Source organism: Antennarius striatus, chromosome 1 (assembly GCF_040054535.1).
Source record: "Antennarius striatus isolate MH-2024 chromosome 1, ASM4005453v1, whole genome shotgun sequence".
Taxonomy (NCBI): domain Eukaryota; kingdom Metazoa; phylum Chordata; class Actinopteri; order Lophiiformes; family Antennariidae; genus Antennarius; species Antennarius striatus.
The window spans coordinates 27,825,798-27,844,357 of record NC_090776.1 but is presented as its reverse complement, the minus strand read 5'-3'; the positions used below and the strand labels follow the sequence as shown (position 1 = coordinate 27,844,357).

Below are 18,560 nucleotides of genomic sequence, written 5' to 3'. Positions count from 1 at the left end.
CAAAAACACTTTTAAAGCATTTTTTTTTTTTTGAAATTTCAACATCTTTCATCTTATTTTTATTCATTTTATGTTTGGGCTGAATTAATGAGATTAAAGTTAATGTTTGGAAAACAAACTTAAATTATAATGACAACGTTCTTTACGTAAATCTCTGTTGGATTTTGTGTCAACGTGATTATTTTGTGATTTGACTTTTATTAATAAACGTGATGTTAAACATCAAAATCAAATCTCTCTCTCTCTCGCTCCTTAGATATAGTACTATCTAAGGAGTCGTGCAATTGTTAAATTTTCCACTTATTGATTTTATACTATGATTAGTCACGCCCACTAAGTTGTACATCTTTCACCTGGCTGTATTTCAACTACAATTCATCAGCTACAATTATTCTATTACTGCTGCTGTTCCTGAAAGAGCTGATGGGTTGCACCCATGAAAAATGTGACAAATCTGCCCAGACAATCCGGAAGAGATTGATCGTAGTTAATCTTTCGTCTCATATGGCTGCTAGGAAGTCTGCCATGGCCGCCTTTCACTGTCAGGCCCATCTGTACTGGTGTCGACAACACCTACGCTGAACCTGGACATGTGGAGGAAAGTTATGTTCTGTGATTAGTCTAGATTCTGTCTACAGCAGATGGATTGTATAGGGTCAAAGTGTGGAGAAGACATGGAGAATGCTATGTTGATTGCTGCACTGACAGATTGTCTGGGATGGGATCGCCCCTCGGTGGAAAAACAAGGCTTGTCATCATTGGTGGTAATCTCAACACTGAAAGAAGTGATTTTGAACAGAGGTAACTATGATATATGTAAATCGGATAAAATGTGCTTGATTGTTGTAGTCAGCCCATGACGTACTGGGAAAATTATACATGTATTTGTTGACAGTAAAAACTGTTACATAGAAAATAAAGTAAAAAACACCCAGAAGTCTGAGTCCAGCGCTCCGAAATGCGCATGGGCTAAACCACGTCCTGACTGAGCACATCGGTGATGGATGGCGCTTTCTCTGACTATTTGTCTTTTCTTACAATGCTGTTGCTCTAGAGAGAGAGAGACAAAGACAGAGAGACAGAGATGCCAACATTCACTAATGTTTGCATTAGCCGGGCTAGTACCATTAGTTGTCATACTGTGCTGTAGCGATGTTGTTTGGTCTAGAGACAGTGTCACTGGGGAAAAGACAGGAGGCAGAGCTGGAGGTAGCAGAGATGGAGATGCTGAGGTTCTCTCCGGGAGTGACCAGGATGGATAGGATCCAGAAAGAGTACATCAGAGGGACAGCACATGTTAGAGGTTCTGGAGATAAAGTCAGAGAGGCCAGACTGAGATGGTTTGGACATGTCCAGAGGAGAGATAGTGAATATATTGGTAGAAGGATGCTGAGTTTTGAACTGCCAGGCAGGAGGTCTAGAGGAAGACCAAAGAGGAGGTTTATGGATGTAGTGAAGGAGGACATGAAGGTAGTTGGTGTGAGAGAACAGGATGTAGAAGACAGGGTTAGATGGAGGCAACTGATTCGCTGTGGTGACCCCTGAAGGGAAAAGCCAAAAGGAAAAGAAGAAGTTAATTCATTTAACAGATGAATGAATGAATATATGAATATATGACACCTGTGGTGTCCCACAGAGATCTGTCCTTGGCCCCCTCTTATTCACCCTATACATGCTCCCCCTCGGCCGTGTCTGTAGCGGGTCAGAGGTAGGACCCACGTACAGCACAGACTGAGACCAGAGCAGTAATAGTCCAACAGTTTATTCTGGGGTTCGCACAGAATGGCAGCAATATTCCAGACAAACAGTCTCCGTAACCAGGAATCCCAGGTGACAGGTATCAGACAAGGAACGAGCAGGCAGAGTAGTCAACGACAGAAGGCTGGTCAGTTTACCGGGGCAGAGACGAGGAAGACGGGTCGAAGACAGGCAGGGTCGTAACCGAGGAAGCAGTCCGGAGATCAATACGAGAGAGCTATGCATGACACAAAGACAATCTGGCAGAGGCTCAGAGGAATGGGAGGGTATATGTACTGAGCAGGCAGGTGCTAATCAGGTGAGGAAACACAGGTGAAGGCAGTTGCACTGATGAGTTTGGAGTGGAAGGCAGGTAGAGCTGGGCGGATGAGGGGAAAACCAGGAGCGGATTGTGACAGGACCCCCCCCTTCAAGGGACGGCTCCAGACGTCCCAGACTGAGCGGGGAGGGAGGGGGGAGGCCGGAGGGGGGCTAAAACTCCTCCGAGACAGCGGAGGCCACATCGTCGTCTGCAGAAAAGGAAGACGAGCAGGAGGAAGCATCCACATCCGAGCCACCATGTTCCGGTGGGTCGGCAGGCCCATCAGCAGCAGGTCCCCCAGGGGACGGGATGAAGGATGGAGCAGGCTGGTCCGGATGCAGGCGGTGAAAGTCTGCGATGAGCCGAGGATCCACGATGAACCGGGCCGGAATCCAGGAACGATCCACCGGACCGTAACCTTCCCAGTCCACCAGATACTGCATACCACGTCCACGGCGGCGAGAGCGCAAGAGGCGCTTGACAGCATACACAGGACCACCATCGACAAGCTGAGGAGGAGGAGGGGGTGGTGTAGGGGGAACAAGAGGACTCACCCGGACAGGCTTGATTTTGGAGACGTGGAAAGTTGGGTGGATCCTCATGGACCCTGGAAGCTGCAGGCGGACCGCTTCCGGGTTAATGATGCGAGTGATGGGGAAGGGCCCCACAAACCTGGGAGCCAGCTTGCGACTCTCCACCTTGAGGGGCAGGTCACGGGTGGAGAGCCAGACCCTCTGGCCGACCTGGTAGGTGGGAGCAGGCTTGCGGCGCTTGTTGGCGGCGGCAGCGTAGCGGTCAGCAGACTTCAGGAGGGCGGTGCGTGCTCGTTCCCAGGTGCGCCGGCAGCGACGGACAAAGGCTTGAGCCGACGGGCAGGCAGCCTCCCTCTCTTGGTGAGCAAAGAGTGGCGGCCGATACCCATAGGCACACTGGAAGGGGGAAAGGCCCGTGGAGGAGCAGGTGAGGGTGTTGTGGGCATATTCCACCCAGATGAGTTGCTCCGACCAGGAAGCAGGATTGTCAGCCGTGAGACAGCGAAGCGTGGTTTCCAGGTCCTGGTTAGCTCTCTCAGTCTGCCCGTTGGACTGGGGGTGAAAACCAGAGGTGAGGCTGACCGAGGACCCCAGCAGACTGCAAAACTCCTTCCAGAAGATGGACGTGAACTGGGGGCCCCGGTCAGAGACGATGTCGGTGGGCAGACCATGGAGCCGAAAGATGTGTTGGAGGACCAGACTGGCAGTCTCTTTGGCAGAAGGAAGCTTGGGAAGGGGAATGAAGTGTGCCATTTTGCTGAACCGGTCTACCACTGTGAGGATGGCAGTGTGACCCCTGGAGGGGGGTAGACCGGTAACAAAGTCCAGGGAAATGTGTGACCAAGGGCGATGAGGGACAGGCAGGGGGTGCAGGAGGCCGGCTGGTGGGTGACGAGGAGTCTTATTCTGGTTACAAACAGGACACGCGTTGACGTAGCCACGGACATCCTCCTCCAGCGAAGGCCACCAAAAGCGCTGCTGCAGGACATCACAAGTGCGCTGAATGCCTGGATGACAGGTGAGCCGGGAGGCGTGCCCCCACTGGAGCACATCGGAACGGAGCCTAGCCGGAACAAACAGGCGGTCAGGAGGACAGGAACTAGGACCGGGCTGATCCTCAGCGGCTGCTCGCACCCTCTCCTCGATCTCCCAGGTGACGCAAGCGACGAGGCAGGAGGCTGGAATAATGGTGGAGGGTTCAGGTCTTTCATCCGGGCTCTCAGGAAATCGGCGGGACAGTGCATCTGGCTTGGTATTACGGGAGCCTGGCCGATAGGACAGCGTGAAATTAAATCTGTCAAAGAACAGTGACCAGCGGGCTTGCCTTGAGTTCAGTCTCTTGGCCGAGCGAATATATTCCAGGTTGCGGTGATCAGTCCACACAATGAATGGCACATTGGCCCCCTCTAGCCAATGGCGCCACTCCTCCAAGGCTGCCTTTACCGCCAGAAGCTCCCTGTTACCAATGTCATAATTCCTCTCTGTGGGAGTGAGACGGCGAGAGAAAAAGGCGCAGGGATGGAGCTTCTGGTCTTTGGCGGCGCGCTGGGACAGGATCGCCCCCACCCCCACGCTGGATGCATCCACCTCCACAGTGAACTGGCGCTCTGGATCGGGAATCTGGAGGATGGGGGCAGTGGAGAAACGAGTCTTGAGGGTGTCGAAGGCTCCTTGAGCTGCATCGGTCCAACGGAAGGAGGTCTTGGATGAGGTGAGGGCCGAGAGGGGAGATGCAATGGAGCTGAAACCTCTGATGAAGCGCCGGTAGAAATTGGCAAAACCCAAGAAACGTTGCAGTTGCTTGCGTGTCTCCGGGACCGGCCAGGAGGTTACAGCCGAAACCTTAGCAGGGTCCATCTTTATGCAGTCTTTGGCAATAATGTACCCCAGGAAGGAGACTGAGGGTACATGGAACTCACACTTCTCCGCCTTGACGAAGAGGGCGTTGTCCAGGAGGCGGCGGAGGACGGATCTGACGTGGACGACGTGCTCCTCCTGGCTGCGGGAAAAGATCAGGATGTCATCCAGATACACAAAGACGTACTTATTCAACATGTCTCGGAGCACATCGTTCACCAGGGCTTGGAAAACTGCAGGGGCATTTGTCAAACCGAAGGGCATCACACGATACTCGTAATGCCCTGTCGGGGTGTTGAAGGCAGTCATCCACTCATCTCCCTCCCGGATGCGAACCAGATGATACGCATTCCTCAGATCGAGTTTTGAGAACACCGTCGCCCCCTGGAGCAGTTCAAAAGCCGTGGAGAGGAGCGGGAGGGGGTAGCGGTTCTTAACCGTGATATTATTAAGTCCACGATAGTCTATGCAGGGACGCAGTGTCTTATCCTTCTCTTCTACAAAAAAAAATCCTGCGCCAGCAGGTGAAGAAGAGGGGCGGATGATCCCTGCCGCCAAGGAGTCTTTAATGTATACCTCCATGGCTTTTCTCTCAGGGGCAGAGAGAGAGTACAAGCGTCCCTTGGGAGGTGATGTGCCCGGTAGTAAGTCAATCGCACAGTCATAAGGGCGGTGTGGCGGCAGGGAGGTGGCTTTAGCTTTGTTAAATACCTCTCTTAGGCAGTGGTACACAGCTGGAACCCCAGTGAGGTCAGGAGCAGGAGTAGAAGCAGGAGCAGAAGAAGCTGACGACGCCTCGAGACAGGTCCGCTGGCAGGTCGCGCCCCACTCCCGAACGGAGCAGGTTGTCCAGTCGATGTTAGGATTGTGCAGGCGGAGCCAGGGGTACCCCAGAATGACGGGCTGGTTAGGTGTGGACAGAAGCAGAAACTGGATGCTCTCACCGTGCCCCCCTGGCAGGAGCATGCGCACCGGGTTGGTTTGAGATGTTACCCTCCCCAGCACATGTCCGTCCAGGGCTCTGGCTGCAATGGGCGACGGCAGCGGCTCCGGGCGTAGTCCCAGCTGAAGAGCGAGGTTCTCGTCCATGATGCTCCCATCAGCCCCAGAATCCAGGAGGGCGGCGATGGAGTGGGAACCAGAAGGCAGCAGGAACTTGGCGGTGATGCTTGGCCTTTCAGAGGAGGCGGGATCAGCGATGGAGCTCACCAGTATGCCTCCGTTCACTGGTGAGCTCTGGCTTTTACTGGGCACCGGCTGACGAAGTGTCCTGGCTGACCACAGTACATACAGAGGTTCAAGCGCTGTCTTCTCTCCCTCTCCTCAGGTGAGAGGCGGGTGCGGCCAAGCTGCATCGGCTCCGGATCCCCCTCACACACAGGGGTGACTGAGGCAGACAGGAGAGAGGTCAGCGCCGCTGTAGGCTTGGAGCGAGGAGGACTGCGGGGACGGGAAGGGCGTGGCTGGAGCTCAGAGCGTCTCTCTCTCCGGCGTGCCTGGATGCGCAGATCAATGCGGGTGGCGAGTTCAATCAGGCGCTCCAGTGTTGACGGCAGCTCATAAGCGACCAGCTCGTCCTTGATGTATCCAGCCAGGCCCCGCAAAAAAACATCACGGAGGGCGACCGGGTTCCAGTCACACAGAGGGGCCGTAGTACGAAAGTCTATAGCGTAATCCGTGACTGAACGGCTGCCCTGGACCAGATCCAGCAGTTCTCGTCCGGCGTCGGCCCCCAGAGGTCCAGTACCAAAAACCTTCCGGAGCTCGTCGGCGAAGGACTGGAAAGATCGACAGGCGGGAGTCCCTCTCTGCCACTCCGCAGTGCCCCACAGACGTGCCCGCCCGGTGAGGTGATTGACGGTGTAAGCCACCTTAGCCTCCTCCGAGGAGAAGGTGAGCGGCTGGAGGGAGAAAATGATGGAACAGTTGCAGAGAAAGGCGTTGCAGGTGGCAGGATCGCCGTCATAACGCTCCGGTGCTCCCACGTTAGGCTCCCGGATCGAAGGCGGAACGGCGGCGACACCCGCTGAGGCGGACGGCGGAGCAGCAGCGCCCGCCGAGGCAGGTGACGAGAACGTGGCTCCCGGTGAGACAGACGGTGTTGGCCCCAGGGCCTGGGTGCGGGCGTGGAGACTTGCTACATCACACCGAACTTGTGCCAGAACCTGCTGGTTTTCTGCTGCAGCCGCAACAGAATTCGCAACCAGCTGGTTAAGCATGTCCTCCATCCGGGAGATCCGGTGATCAACCTGTGCTGGATCCATTTATGGCCAGATTGTACTGTAGCGGGTCAGAGGTAGGACCCACGTACAGCACAGACTGAGACCAGAGCAGTAATAGTCCAACAGTTTATTCTGGGGTTCGCACAGAATGGCAGCAATATTCCAGACAAACAGTCTCCGTAACCAGGAATCCCAGGTGACAGGTATCAGACAAGGAACGAGCAGGCAGAGTAGTCAACGACAGAAGGCTGGTCAGTTTACCGGGGCAGAGACGAGGAAGACGGGTCGAAGACAGGCAGGGTCGTAACCGAGGAAGCAGTCCGGAGATCAATACGAGAGAGCTATGCATGACACAAAGACAATCTGGCAGAGGCTCAGAGGAATGGGAGGGTATATGTACTGAGCAGGCAGGTGCTAATCAGGTGAGGAAACACAGGTGAAGGCAGTTGCACTGATGAGTTTGGAGTGGAAGGCAGGTAGAGCTGGGCGGATGAGGGGAAAACCAGGAGCGGATTGTGACAGTGTCATCAGCAGGCACGGCGTGTCATTTCACTGCTATGCCGACGACACGCAGCTCTACATAAGGACGGAGTCGACGTCTCCTACAGCCCTGTCATCATCTCCATCACCAGCTGCACTGTCAGCCTGTCTGGAGGAGACTAAGGCGTGGATGAACCACAATTATTTAAACTCAACAGCTCCAAAACCGAAGCCATACTTGTCGATACTCCACACCAAGTACGATCATCCCCCATAACCTGTATCATCTTTGCTGGTTGGGTCATTCCACTCTCCACAGCAGTCACCAACCTGGGCGTGAGAATGGACCCCCACTTGACATTTGACACCCACACCAAGCATCTGTGTAAGACCTCCTTCTACCACCGTAGGAACATTGCCACGCTCTGCCCCACTCTCTGCCCGATGCTGAAAAACTAGTACACGCCTTTGTCTCCTCCAGGCTGGATTATTGTAATGCGCTCCTCATCGGGATCCCATGAAGAGCATTCACAAGCTCCAATACATACAGAACAGCGCTGCTAGGATCCTGATGAGGGTACGGAAATATGACCACATCACCCCCATCCTGGAATCACTGCACTGACTCCCTGTGGGACTCAGGATCACATATAAGATCTCCCTCCTCACCCACCAGTGCGTACACGGTAATGCTCCAGCCTACCTAAAGGAAGTCCTCGTCCCCCAGACCTCCTCACGCACCCTCCGCTCCAGCACAGCCAACCTCCTCAAGGTCCCCAGAGCCAAGTTGCACAGCATGGGTGATCGAGCCTTCTCCTCAGCTGCTCCCAGTCTGTGGAATGCTCTCCCTGACCATCTGAGAGCGCCACAGACTGTGGATTCTTTTAAACGTGGCTTAAAGACTCACCTTTTTAAAAAGGCCTTTCCTTAGTCTTTTATATGTACCTTATTGTTGGGTTATGCTGTTTTTATTAGTTTACTTCACAATAGGTTTTATGCTGTCTTTGTCTTTGTAGCACTTTGAGATTTTTATAATGTAAAGTGCAATATAAATAAAATGTATTATTATTATATTATTATTATATTGTATGATTCCATCCTTTCTTTTTAACACTGAGGAATGTGAGGACCACACAGACAGAACAATGAGAGTGATTGTGAAGCTTAATACTGTATTATGGCCGAGGAGGATCCAGATGTGTCTATTGGGTAATACAACAACGGATGTGGAAGTGGAACAAAGGCTGTGTTCTGGTGATGACACTGATACATAACCTCAACTAAAGAATGTGTTTTTGGAAGAAACTATTTTTGGAGCTTGACGGGGCAAAACTGCTGATACAGGTCCACAGCCTCAATAAGATCAGGCAGTAGACACTCCCCCTCTTGTCAGTTAATCTGTAAACAAAATCGTTCCCTTCACCCTTGTTGTAAAGATATTGGTGCTTACTTGTTCTATCCTTATCTAAATCCACAGGATCAAGTTGAAGAGTTTGCCTGTGTGCTTTTGACTTTTAAAATAGAACAAGTGGCCTCTGAAAGCATTATCTGCATTTATCTGAAGCTGTTTATTTCACTTTATTCTGTGTTTTTTTGATACTTTTATGGAACCATTGAGATTATCATCTTGTCTAAAAGTCATTTTTGGGGCTGGTGGTGTGTGTGTGTGTGTGTGTGGGGGGGGGGGGGGGGTCATACCTTCTCTGAATAAGTAATGGTTACTCACTGATATTATTTTTGATTAAGATATGCGAGGTATATATATAATTTTTTTTAAAATTTCATTACTTTTTAGTTCAGTTATGTTTTTTTTTTTACACACAATAGGGAATTAAATATATCCAAAAAAGTGGATGCAAATTGTTACCTCAGATTTTTTAGGTAAATTCTATATGTTCTTGTGCTCGGAGTGTCCCCCGTCTCAGCTGGGAAAGGCTCCAGCAAACCCAGCGACATGCCTTAAGAAAATGAATGCATTAATGAATTCTGTTATTCATTACAGGAATGCAGAGAGGTCTAAAGAGAGATGAGATTCTGCAACCAGCAACAATCTTATATCTCCACAATCTGGGACTAAACTCTATCCTCCAAGATGTCAATGATCGCTCCCACAGAGCCACGCTTATCAGAGACTACCTACAAAGTGTGGGAGTGGAGAATATCCTACCAGGAGTCCTGACCTTAAACCTGTTGAACGACTGTCATTTACAAAAATGTATGCTGTCAACATAGATGTTTATTATATATGTGTTGGGGGAAAAAAAAAAATCTAATGATGAATGAAACACTTTGTAAAAATAGATTGACTTGCAGTCAACATAATTAAAGCATGAAAGGGTTAACCCAGAATGTATTCATCAGTAACTTCCTGGCTGCTGGTGTTTACTCGAACACTGTTGTCCACATACATAAAACGTCCCTCCTTTCAGGACAGAAGTCTAGTCTGTTACCTGAAGCGAAGTGTCTCTACAAAGAGAAACCATTGGACTCTAAAGCTGCCTGTGCGAACCCGATGACGGTAAACAGTCATGATTTTTATTTTTTTTAATAAGAATTTGTGACTTCATACTATTACTAATAATAATAATAATAATAATAATAATAATAATAATAATAATAATAATAATAATAATAATAATAATAATAATAATAATAATAATAGTAGTGATGGAAATTAAACACTAACTGTGCTTTTTAAATCCGTATATGAAGAAACGCACATTGCGCAAATAAATAGATTTGGAGGTTGTAAAATAGATTTAACAGGAGTGTCTTCACCACAGCCGTCATCGGTGCGTTTACGGACCCGTTTTCTGAGTCCGTCAGTTAAATGTCCCGGGATAAACTGCGCTTTGTTCTAGACTCATTAGTAATAAACACACTACTATCTGCGCTAATGAAACCATAAACGCCCTGCAGGAGGTTTATGGAAGTGCGTTTCTTGGTAAAGCGTGCGTAAGAGCTGCGTGTTTTTGCATCCGGTTTTCAAAATAATGTAACGTCATTCACAGGAAGTTCAAAGCATGCCATGAAAATGACCTGTCGCTTATAATTACAAGAACATTGTTTAGGAAATTCCCCCTCTTTTGATGACCAAATTCCGTTTTATTGTCTTTCCCGTCAGTGACGTCAGTGACGTGCTTTAGTCAACTCTTCCTGTAAAATGTCCCAAAAGTAGTTTCATTTTCTGCAAACACTTTCTGCTATAGATTATTATTAGTGCTGTCAGGCGATTAAAAAAATCAATCTAATTAATTACAGGATTTGTAATTAAGTAATCTAATTCATCACATTTTAATCTCATACCTGCTAAAGACCCCCAAATAAAGAATTTGAATTCTAGGACATTACAAAATTGTAGTGCATGACTAATCAATAGAATACACCAAGAAGAGAAGATTGGAAATCCACATTTTTGTTGGTTAAGTGTGCTTTATCAATGAAATTCACAAGAAAAAAGGCCAAGCACATCAGCAAACCAATTAGGCCAGGTGCATTTCTCAAAAATGCCATACAAATACGGTTAAAATAAAATAAACAAAATTCAGAAATAAAATAAGGCTGAGACTCAAATAGGCACAAAAGCAGACTCTCAATCAAAATGAATACTAATGCTGACTCACTACAGCAATTCAAAATGAATAATATAACATGTCTCTAAATACGGCAACATCAATAGCAAGATGCCAACAGGCCAGTGGTTCTTAACCTTGTCACCTTTTTCAAACAACAAAACCAAGACAGTGCATGAACTCACATGAAATGACCTACCTGCAAATCAGTGTGACTTCTGCTGTTGTTATTGACAGACCAGTTCAGATATGAGTGGCTTCATCTTGGCAAGTGCTACTCTGATGTCATTTTCACAGCAAAGTCTGATTCTTTTGTTTTCCATGCAGCTTAATCCTTGAGTTGCTCAACTTGACATTGCAAATCCTTTTTTCCTTTTTGCCCAAGTTGGGGGAGAGGTAAGAGTTGTTTCTTCTATAAGTATTTCACTAGTCTAATATTGATTGATAGTCTAATATTTATGAGCCTGAACATGGGCTGCTGGCAGAGCAAAAAAGAAGATGTGAGTGTGGGGTCAGTGACCAGAGACACAGGGATCTGTAGAGTGAAGGCAAAAGACATAATTGAGCAGTAAGCAGTTTTTGACATGAAGCAAATAAAGAGACAGAGGGGTAATGAACTTGACTGAGATAACGGAATCCATTTCTACAAATTAGTATATGTGCATTTAGACTAAGACGTTAAGTACTAGTTTATTCATTGGAAAACGTGATTTTATCTCACACCCCAGCAGTTGCAACTGCAGCATAACTTTGTGTGTATATTTGGTTTATTATAAAGAATGAATTCACAATGAAATTCCAATATAATTTTTTCCACTTGTTCAATTGTACCAATTATACTTTTTTTTTTTCATTTCAGATGAGGCAGATCTGTTTTTGCAGTGCTGTGCTGCTGCTTGTCCTCATTACCAGAACCTGTCAAGGTGGCAATATCTTGGTTTTTCCAACGGAGGGCAGCCATTGGCTAAACATGGATGTCCTACTCCAAGCTTTACATTCAAGAGGACACAACTTAACTATTCTGCGTTCCAGTAAAAGCTGGTATATAAAAGATAACTCCTCTTATTACCATACCTACAATGTGGAAGTGAAGAGAGGCTTGGATCAAAAATTCATTGCAGAAATTTTGTCTCAGGTTACTGCATTTGAGAGGGGGACACTTCCCTTGATAAATTTCCTCTACCTGACCTTCGGACTGTTTGACACTTTCATTGAAGCTCATACAATCATAAGTGAATTTGTATCAGCAATTCTAGATGACCAAGTCTTGATGAGCACCCTAAAGCACAGTAAATTTGACCTGGTCCTCACCGACCCCTGCTGGGGTGGTGGAGCTATTGTGGCCAAATATTTGAATCTTCCTTTGGTTTATAATGTCCGCTGGGTACTTGCTTTAGAGGGTCACCTTACCATAGCTCCTTCACCTCTATCATACATTCCTATAACAGGATCTGGCAACACGGATAAGATGGCATTTTTTCAGAGAGTTAAAAACATGTTACTGTATATGACAACTCAAACCCAAAATTACTTGTTGGCTAAGCTAGTATACCAGAAATTATGTGACAAATATATTGCGCCTGGCAATGATTTCATGGAGTTGCTGCTGAATGCAGACATTTGGCTCATGAGAGTTGACTTTGTGTTTGAGTTCCCTCGTCCAACTATGCCAAATGCTGTCTATATTGGAGGTTTCCAGTGTAAACCTGCCAAACCTTTACCTGAAGACCTGGAGAAGTTTGTCCAGAGTTCTGGAGAGCATGGCATCATCATCATGTCAATGGGGACTTTTGTGGCTAACCTTTCAATGGACATTACAAATGAGATTGCCGCAGCTTTTGCCAAACTACCTCAGAAAGTCATTTGGAGGCACAAAGGTGAAAGACCAGCCACTCTGGGCAACAACACCTTACTAGTCGACTGGATGCCACAGAACGATCTCTTAGGACATCCCAAGATGAGATTGTTTGTGGCTCATGGAGGAACAAATGGTGTTCAAGAAGCTATTTATCATGGAGTCCCAGTTGTGGGACTACCTTTGTTTTTTGACCAATATGACAACCTGCTGCGTCTGAAGGAGAGAGGAGCAGCTAAGATGCTGTCTGTCAATACGGTGGACAAGGATGACAACTTTCTGACGGCCATACGTGAAGTTCTGACGGAGCCATCCTACAAGATGAACATGCAGAGACTCTCCAGGCTGCACAGAGATCAGCCAATGAAGCCTTTGGATACTGCCCTCTTCTGGATTGAGTATGTAATGAGACACAAAGGTGCAGCTCACCTGAGAACAGACTCCTACAAAATGCCCTGGTACTCCTACCACTCTGTGGATGCATTTCTGGTGTTGACAGGAGCTGTGCTGCTCACACTTTTAACCATTTTCATTTTGATGCGCTGCTGCTGCACCATAATGTGTAAACATAAAGTCAAGCGTGACTAAACTATTCAGGGATGTGTATTTTCCGTCTTAAATCAACAAAATGAATACATCAACAATCAACAAAAATGAATACAGCATCAATAATCAGTAGTTTCAAGCATTTTTATAATGATTTACATGAAACCTGTCTGTATTTTCACAACATTTTAACACAATTCCCTAATTTCACATTATTTTATTTTATTTTATTTTGTTTGATCATTGAGAGGAAAATGGATGCTAGAATGAAAAGTATCAATAAAATACTGGAATAGAAAAGAAGGACTTATTTTCCATTTGTCTCAGTTGGGATAGTTTTGGTCTATGTTTACTTATTAAAATAGCAATCACAGGAAGAAAGTTCCTGAAACCTTACATGGTTATTAAGAAAAGGGGAAGAAACTAAAACAAATTCATTGTATACTTTATTTATGTGTAAAACCAGATATTTAGCTATGCGTCTTTTGTGTTTCTTGAATATTACTGTTTATATACTGAAATCATACAGATGACTTATTACAAGCACAGTCCTTCAATTCTGAATCTGACAGTGACAGCCTCAGTAGCTCTAAGTTAATCTGTGTGTGGTTGCAAGTTAGATATGTGGTTACATATAAATTTGCATGTCTTGTGTAAACTTTATATTTTACAATATAAATACTAGGCAGCACGGTAGTGCAGTCGCCACACATCAAGGAGGTTCCCGGTTCGAGTCCCGCCCTGTGCGGAGTTTGTTGGTTCTCCCCATGCCTGCATGGGTTCTCCTTGGGTTCTCTGGCTTCCTCCCACCTCCGGAAAACATCCAGCTTAGGTTAGTTGATCATACCAAATAGTCCGTAGGTGTGAGTGTGCGTGCGTGCTTGTTTGTCTGTTTGCATGTGGCTCATGTGCACTGGCGTCACATCCAGAGTGTACCCTGCCTCACGCCCATGTCGGCTGGGATAGCTTCCAGCAGAAGAAGCAAGTATTGACAATGAATGAATGTCAATACTTCTAATCAGAATCAGGATGAGCTTCATTGTTTGTCTGCACAAATTTGGACTTCGAATGTAACTCTGGTTTAACTTTGTTTACAAAGTACAAGGTGTTGAAATATTTTGAACTTCAAGTTGAAAAATGGAACAAAGAAAAAAATGTACAAAAGGAAAGAAGTGCACTTTAAAAAGGTTGTGTGTTTTTTGGAGACGGAAGATTTGCAGTTACGCAAGTGAAAGAACAGTTGCTGAGAGGGATTGGCTCTCTTCACAGAATGCATGGGGAGCTCTTGGCACCAAAGAGCCACGAAAGAGAAACTCTGTGTGCTGCATCCCAATAAAAATACACAATTAGAGGAGCAGTTGAAAAGAACTTCATTGTAGTTCTCCATTCTGGGCACGCAGCTCCGTTGTTCTGTCTTTGTCATTGAAGAATTTGTCACTCAAATGAAACAAAGCAACATGTCTTCTTGAGTATGTTTTTGCTCCACACATTATTGACAAAAACAATCGTAGATAGTCTCTGAATGTGTCGTGTGCATTCGTTTTGAAATGTGATGAAGTTTTCATGGACTGTTTTAGTGGAGGAGGGGGAAGGCTGGTTTTGATTTCTTTCCACTTCTTTTAGTTGTGCTAAATCAGAACTGTTATACATCATAAGGATGCATCTGTACAAACACACTGTGCTTTATTGTCCAGCGCCTACTTTGTGCATGAGGTAGATTATTTGTCCCTGTGGCACCCCGTGGCTCATGAAAGTGAACTCTGTCTTTGAGGTTCCTCGCCCAAATGTGTCAGAAGTTGTCTGGTTGGGCGGGTTCTTGCACAAACAAGCAAAAGCTGTTCCTCAAAACTTGGAAAACTTTGTGATGATTCCTGGAGAACATTAAATCATCATCATGCCATCGAGATTAATCGAGAGTTTCCCCATTTAACTTAGATCTTTATTTTGGATCAAATTGAGAATATTTATTTATCATGGAGTTCCACTTGAAAGCGTTCCCATTTTTGGATCTAACTGACAGTTTCTAAAGAATGATGGGAAAAGTTATTGATATGTTTGAGTTTGATTGGAAAATATTTCAGAGGGCCATGCAGGAAGTCATGAGTGAACACTTGTAATTATGCAGATGTTCTCAGGGAATCAGAGATGAGGCCTTAGGATACTGCCCTCCACTGGGTAGAGTATATAATGATACAGGACGGCGCAGTTTGCTGTGTAATTCATTAATGAATTACATTACACCACTTTTGTATTTAATGCTTGATTAGTTGGATTATATTTTAGATTGTTTGAAACAACACATGAAACCTGAGCAGTAAAGAAATTTCTGTATTCTGTTTGGCTGTATAGTTTTGTGATCAGTTGAACATTCAAAGGAATATGTGTTTTAACTTGTAACTGCATTTTAAGTCAATGAATATTAATTTTATATTTCTTTCAAAAACCTTTTTCATAGAGCAAATTATTGTCAGCCATGTTTTTTTTTTTCCAGAATGTGCTGAGAAAAATAAAAACCATTAAAAAAATCTTAACTTTTTTGTAATATGACTAAACATGAAACATTACTGAAGCACTTTTAAAACATATTGTATTTAGCATGTTACTAGTTTTGAATTTGCTCCAGTCTGTGTACTTTACTCCTCCTTTCCCTGTCACCTGATTAAGAATATCTCTGTGGTATGACCAAAGTCCTCCTCAGGTTGTTATCTGTAAGGATGGGGAGTGCTCTTCGCTCTGGTAAAGGAGAAACACTGAAAATTGGAGGCCAACAAGGTAACCAGAATTTTTTCTTAACTTTTGCATTTAAAACCAACTGGTAGGTGGTTTGAATTGAAAAAGAAAAAAACATTTTAAGCTGCATTTCATGTGAAGTTCTGAAAGATTTGATCATTAACTTCATTGTACTGAGTGATAGTTCTCATTGTACATGCTAAAGGGCTTACATATAGACAAAAGTTATTGTACATAACATTAAACAGCAAACATTTGGGTAGATAAAAATGTGAATAATATTTGCTACACTTTTTGCATTTAAAACTACTATAAGCTTTTCAAATATCAAACTTTTAATTGTCAGTAATTCAGAAATATAACTTTCATTATAAAACAACATGAAAATTACACACTTAAATGGCACACATGCATTTTATGAAATATCAGTTGTTGTTTTTCCTCCTAACTTTAGAATAAAGATGCTTTGGCACTCAATTTGGATTCATCTCTGTTGGCTCTTTGCGACTCTGGTTTATGGTGGTAAAGTTCTTGTATATCCTATGGATGGGAGCCACTGGCTGAACATGGAAATCATTATTGAGGCTCTGCATTCAAGAGGCCATCAGGTATCTGTCGTTCGATCATCACACAGCTGGTACATCAAGGAAACGTCGCCATTCTATACTTCAATTACTGTCGATGAAGATGGTGGATTCAGTAAAGAGTCGATTACCTCATATGTGACCCAGTTGCTGATAAAACAGAAGGAAAAGATGTCATATTTTAAAGTGGGCATGGCACAAGCACAAAAATCCATTGAAATTAATGAGAAAACATGCAGAATGCTTGAGTCACTTTTTGAAAATAAAGATTTGATACGGTCACTAGAAGATTCCAAATATGACCTTGTCCTCACGGACCCTGTTGTGGCGTCAGGTGCTATAATTGCCCACTACCTCAAGGTACCACTTGTTTTTAATGTCAGGTGGAGTGGTAAAAGTGAAGGCCATTTTGTAATTGCACCTTCTCCTCTTTCCTATTGTCCAATGCACGGCACCGAGCTTTCAGATAGAATGAGCTTTCTTGAGAGGCTTCTTAATGTAATCACTTTTGGATTTTCAGAATACTACATTACACAACATATTACATCCGTTTATGGAGACACTATTACAAAGTATTTAGGTCCTGATGTAGACTATGCTTCCCTGCTTCAAGGAGCAGATCTGTGGCTCATGAGAGTGGACTTTGTGTTTGAATTCCCTCGCCCAACCATGCCAAACATTATTTATATGGGAGGTTTCCAATGTAAATCTGCAAAACCTCTTCCTCAACACTTGGAGAACTTTGTGCAGAGTTCTGGAGAACATGGAGTCATCATCATGTCTCTGGGAACTCTGATTGGAGAGCTTCCCCAAGACCTAGCTGATGACATCGCAGCAGCTTTTGCTAAATTACCTCAGAAAGTCATTTGGAAGTACAAAGGTGAAAGACCAGCCACTCTGGGCAACAACACTTTACTTGTCGACTGGATGCCACAAAATGATCTCTTGGGCCACCCCAAAACAAAACTATTTGTGGCTCATGGAGGAACAAATGGCATCCAAGAGGCAATCTACCATGGAATTCCAATCCTTGGACTTCCACTTATGTTTGATCAGCATGATAATCTACTTAGAATCGCAGCAAGAGGAGCAGGGAAGATCATTGATGTTTTCACAATGGATGGCCACACCTTGTGTCAGGGAATTCAAGAAGTTCTGACAGAGCCATCCTACAAGATGAACATGCAGAGACTCTCCAGGCTGCACAGAGATCAGCCAATGAAGCCTATGGATACTGCCCTCTTCTGGATTGAGTATGTAATGAGACACAAAGGTGCAGCTCACCTGAGAACAGACTCCTACAAAATGCCCTGGTACTCCTACCACTCTGTGGATGTGATGCTCTTCTTAGTTGGAGTTGCACTGATTATTCTGAGCACCATTGCTGCCTTGATAAGATGTTTATGCTCTGTGTGTCTGAGAACAAAAAAGTAAGCATAATAAAATGTGCCACAGTATGTTACGCGCAACCTAAAAAGAATAGACTTCATAAAAGGTTTCTCCTCCATCTTTAAGTCACGATGTTATGGATTGTGTTTTCATTTTGAAGTAGGTGGATACTCAGACAGGTGATTGTTTTAAATGTCAGAAACTTTTTGCATGACTCAATGTTAAATGCATCTGAATTACGCTTTATGAATGACGCCTTTTATCTAAATAAAATCATTACATTTAAATCATTCTGCAGAAGGCAGTAATTCAGAGTTGAGGTGTATTTCAGGTTTATATTGTCACTGGGGTGTTGTTAAATAACTGAATTAACAAAACATGTAAATGTGTCTCCAATAGGAAAAACGCAAAATATAGTTAATTATAAATGGCTAAAATTAATTTAGTGTAATCAAAGAACTCCTGCAATATGAAGCATTTATTGAGAGGAGATGACTTTTAATGACATAGTTTTGTTGTAGTTTTGCAGTTTTTGCTGTTGTAAACTGATTCTAAGCTGCAGAATCAAATGACTCTCAATATAATTTATTCTAGTTAAGAAGCCGACTATTTCTTCAAAATAAACACAATGTTGCATCAACGCAACTTTATTATCATAATCTTCATCTGTGTCGATATTGCTTTACGGAACCGCATCAAATAAAAATAAAACAGATTAACCAGAATAAATCTG

General features: G+C 44.8%; 2 protein-coding genes across 2 annotated transcripts; both read left to right on the top strand.

Annotated features, from left to right (window-relative positions):
• Window positions 1–9,589: 9,589 nt before the first annotated feature.
• Window positions 9,590–13,236, top strand: LOC137593581 (UDP-glucuronosyltransferase 2A2-like). Its single transcript, XM_068312440.1, has 3 exons — window positions 9,590–9,669; window positions 11,051–11,119; window positions 11,583–13,236. Exon 3 carries the CDS (start codon window positions 11,583–11,585, stop codon window positions 13,164–13,166), a length of 1,584 nt encoding a protein of 527 aa, XP_068168541.1. The 5' UTR covers window positions 9,590–9,669; window positions 11,051–11,119; the 3' UTR covers window positions 13,167–13,236.
• Window positions 13,237–16,396: 3,160 nt separating this feature from the next.
• Window positions 16,397–17,872, top strand: LOC137594227 (UDP-glucuronosyltransferase 2A2-like). Its single transcript, XM_068313607.1, has one exon. It carries the CDS (start codon window positions 16,397–16,399, stop codon window positions 17,870–17,872), a length of 1,476 nt encoding a protein of 491 aa, XP_068169708.1.
• The last annotated feature ends 688 nt before the right edge of the window (window positions 17,873–18,560 follow it).

Excerpts from the sequence above, each read along its gene's own strand:
- LOC137593581 (XM_068312440.1), top strand. The coding sequence starts at position 11,583 with ATGAGGCAGATCTGTTTTTGCAGTGCTGTGCTGCTGCTTGTCCTCATT.
- LOC137594227 (XM_068313607.1), top strand. The coding sequence starts at position 16,397 with ATGGATGGGAGCCACTGGCTGAACATGGAAATCATTATTGAGGCTCTG.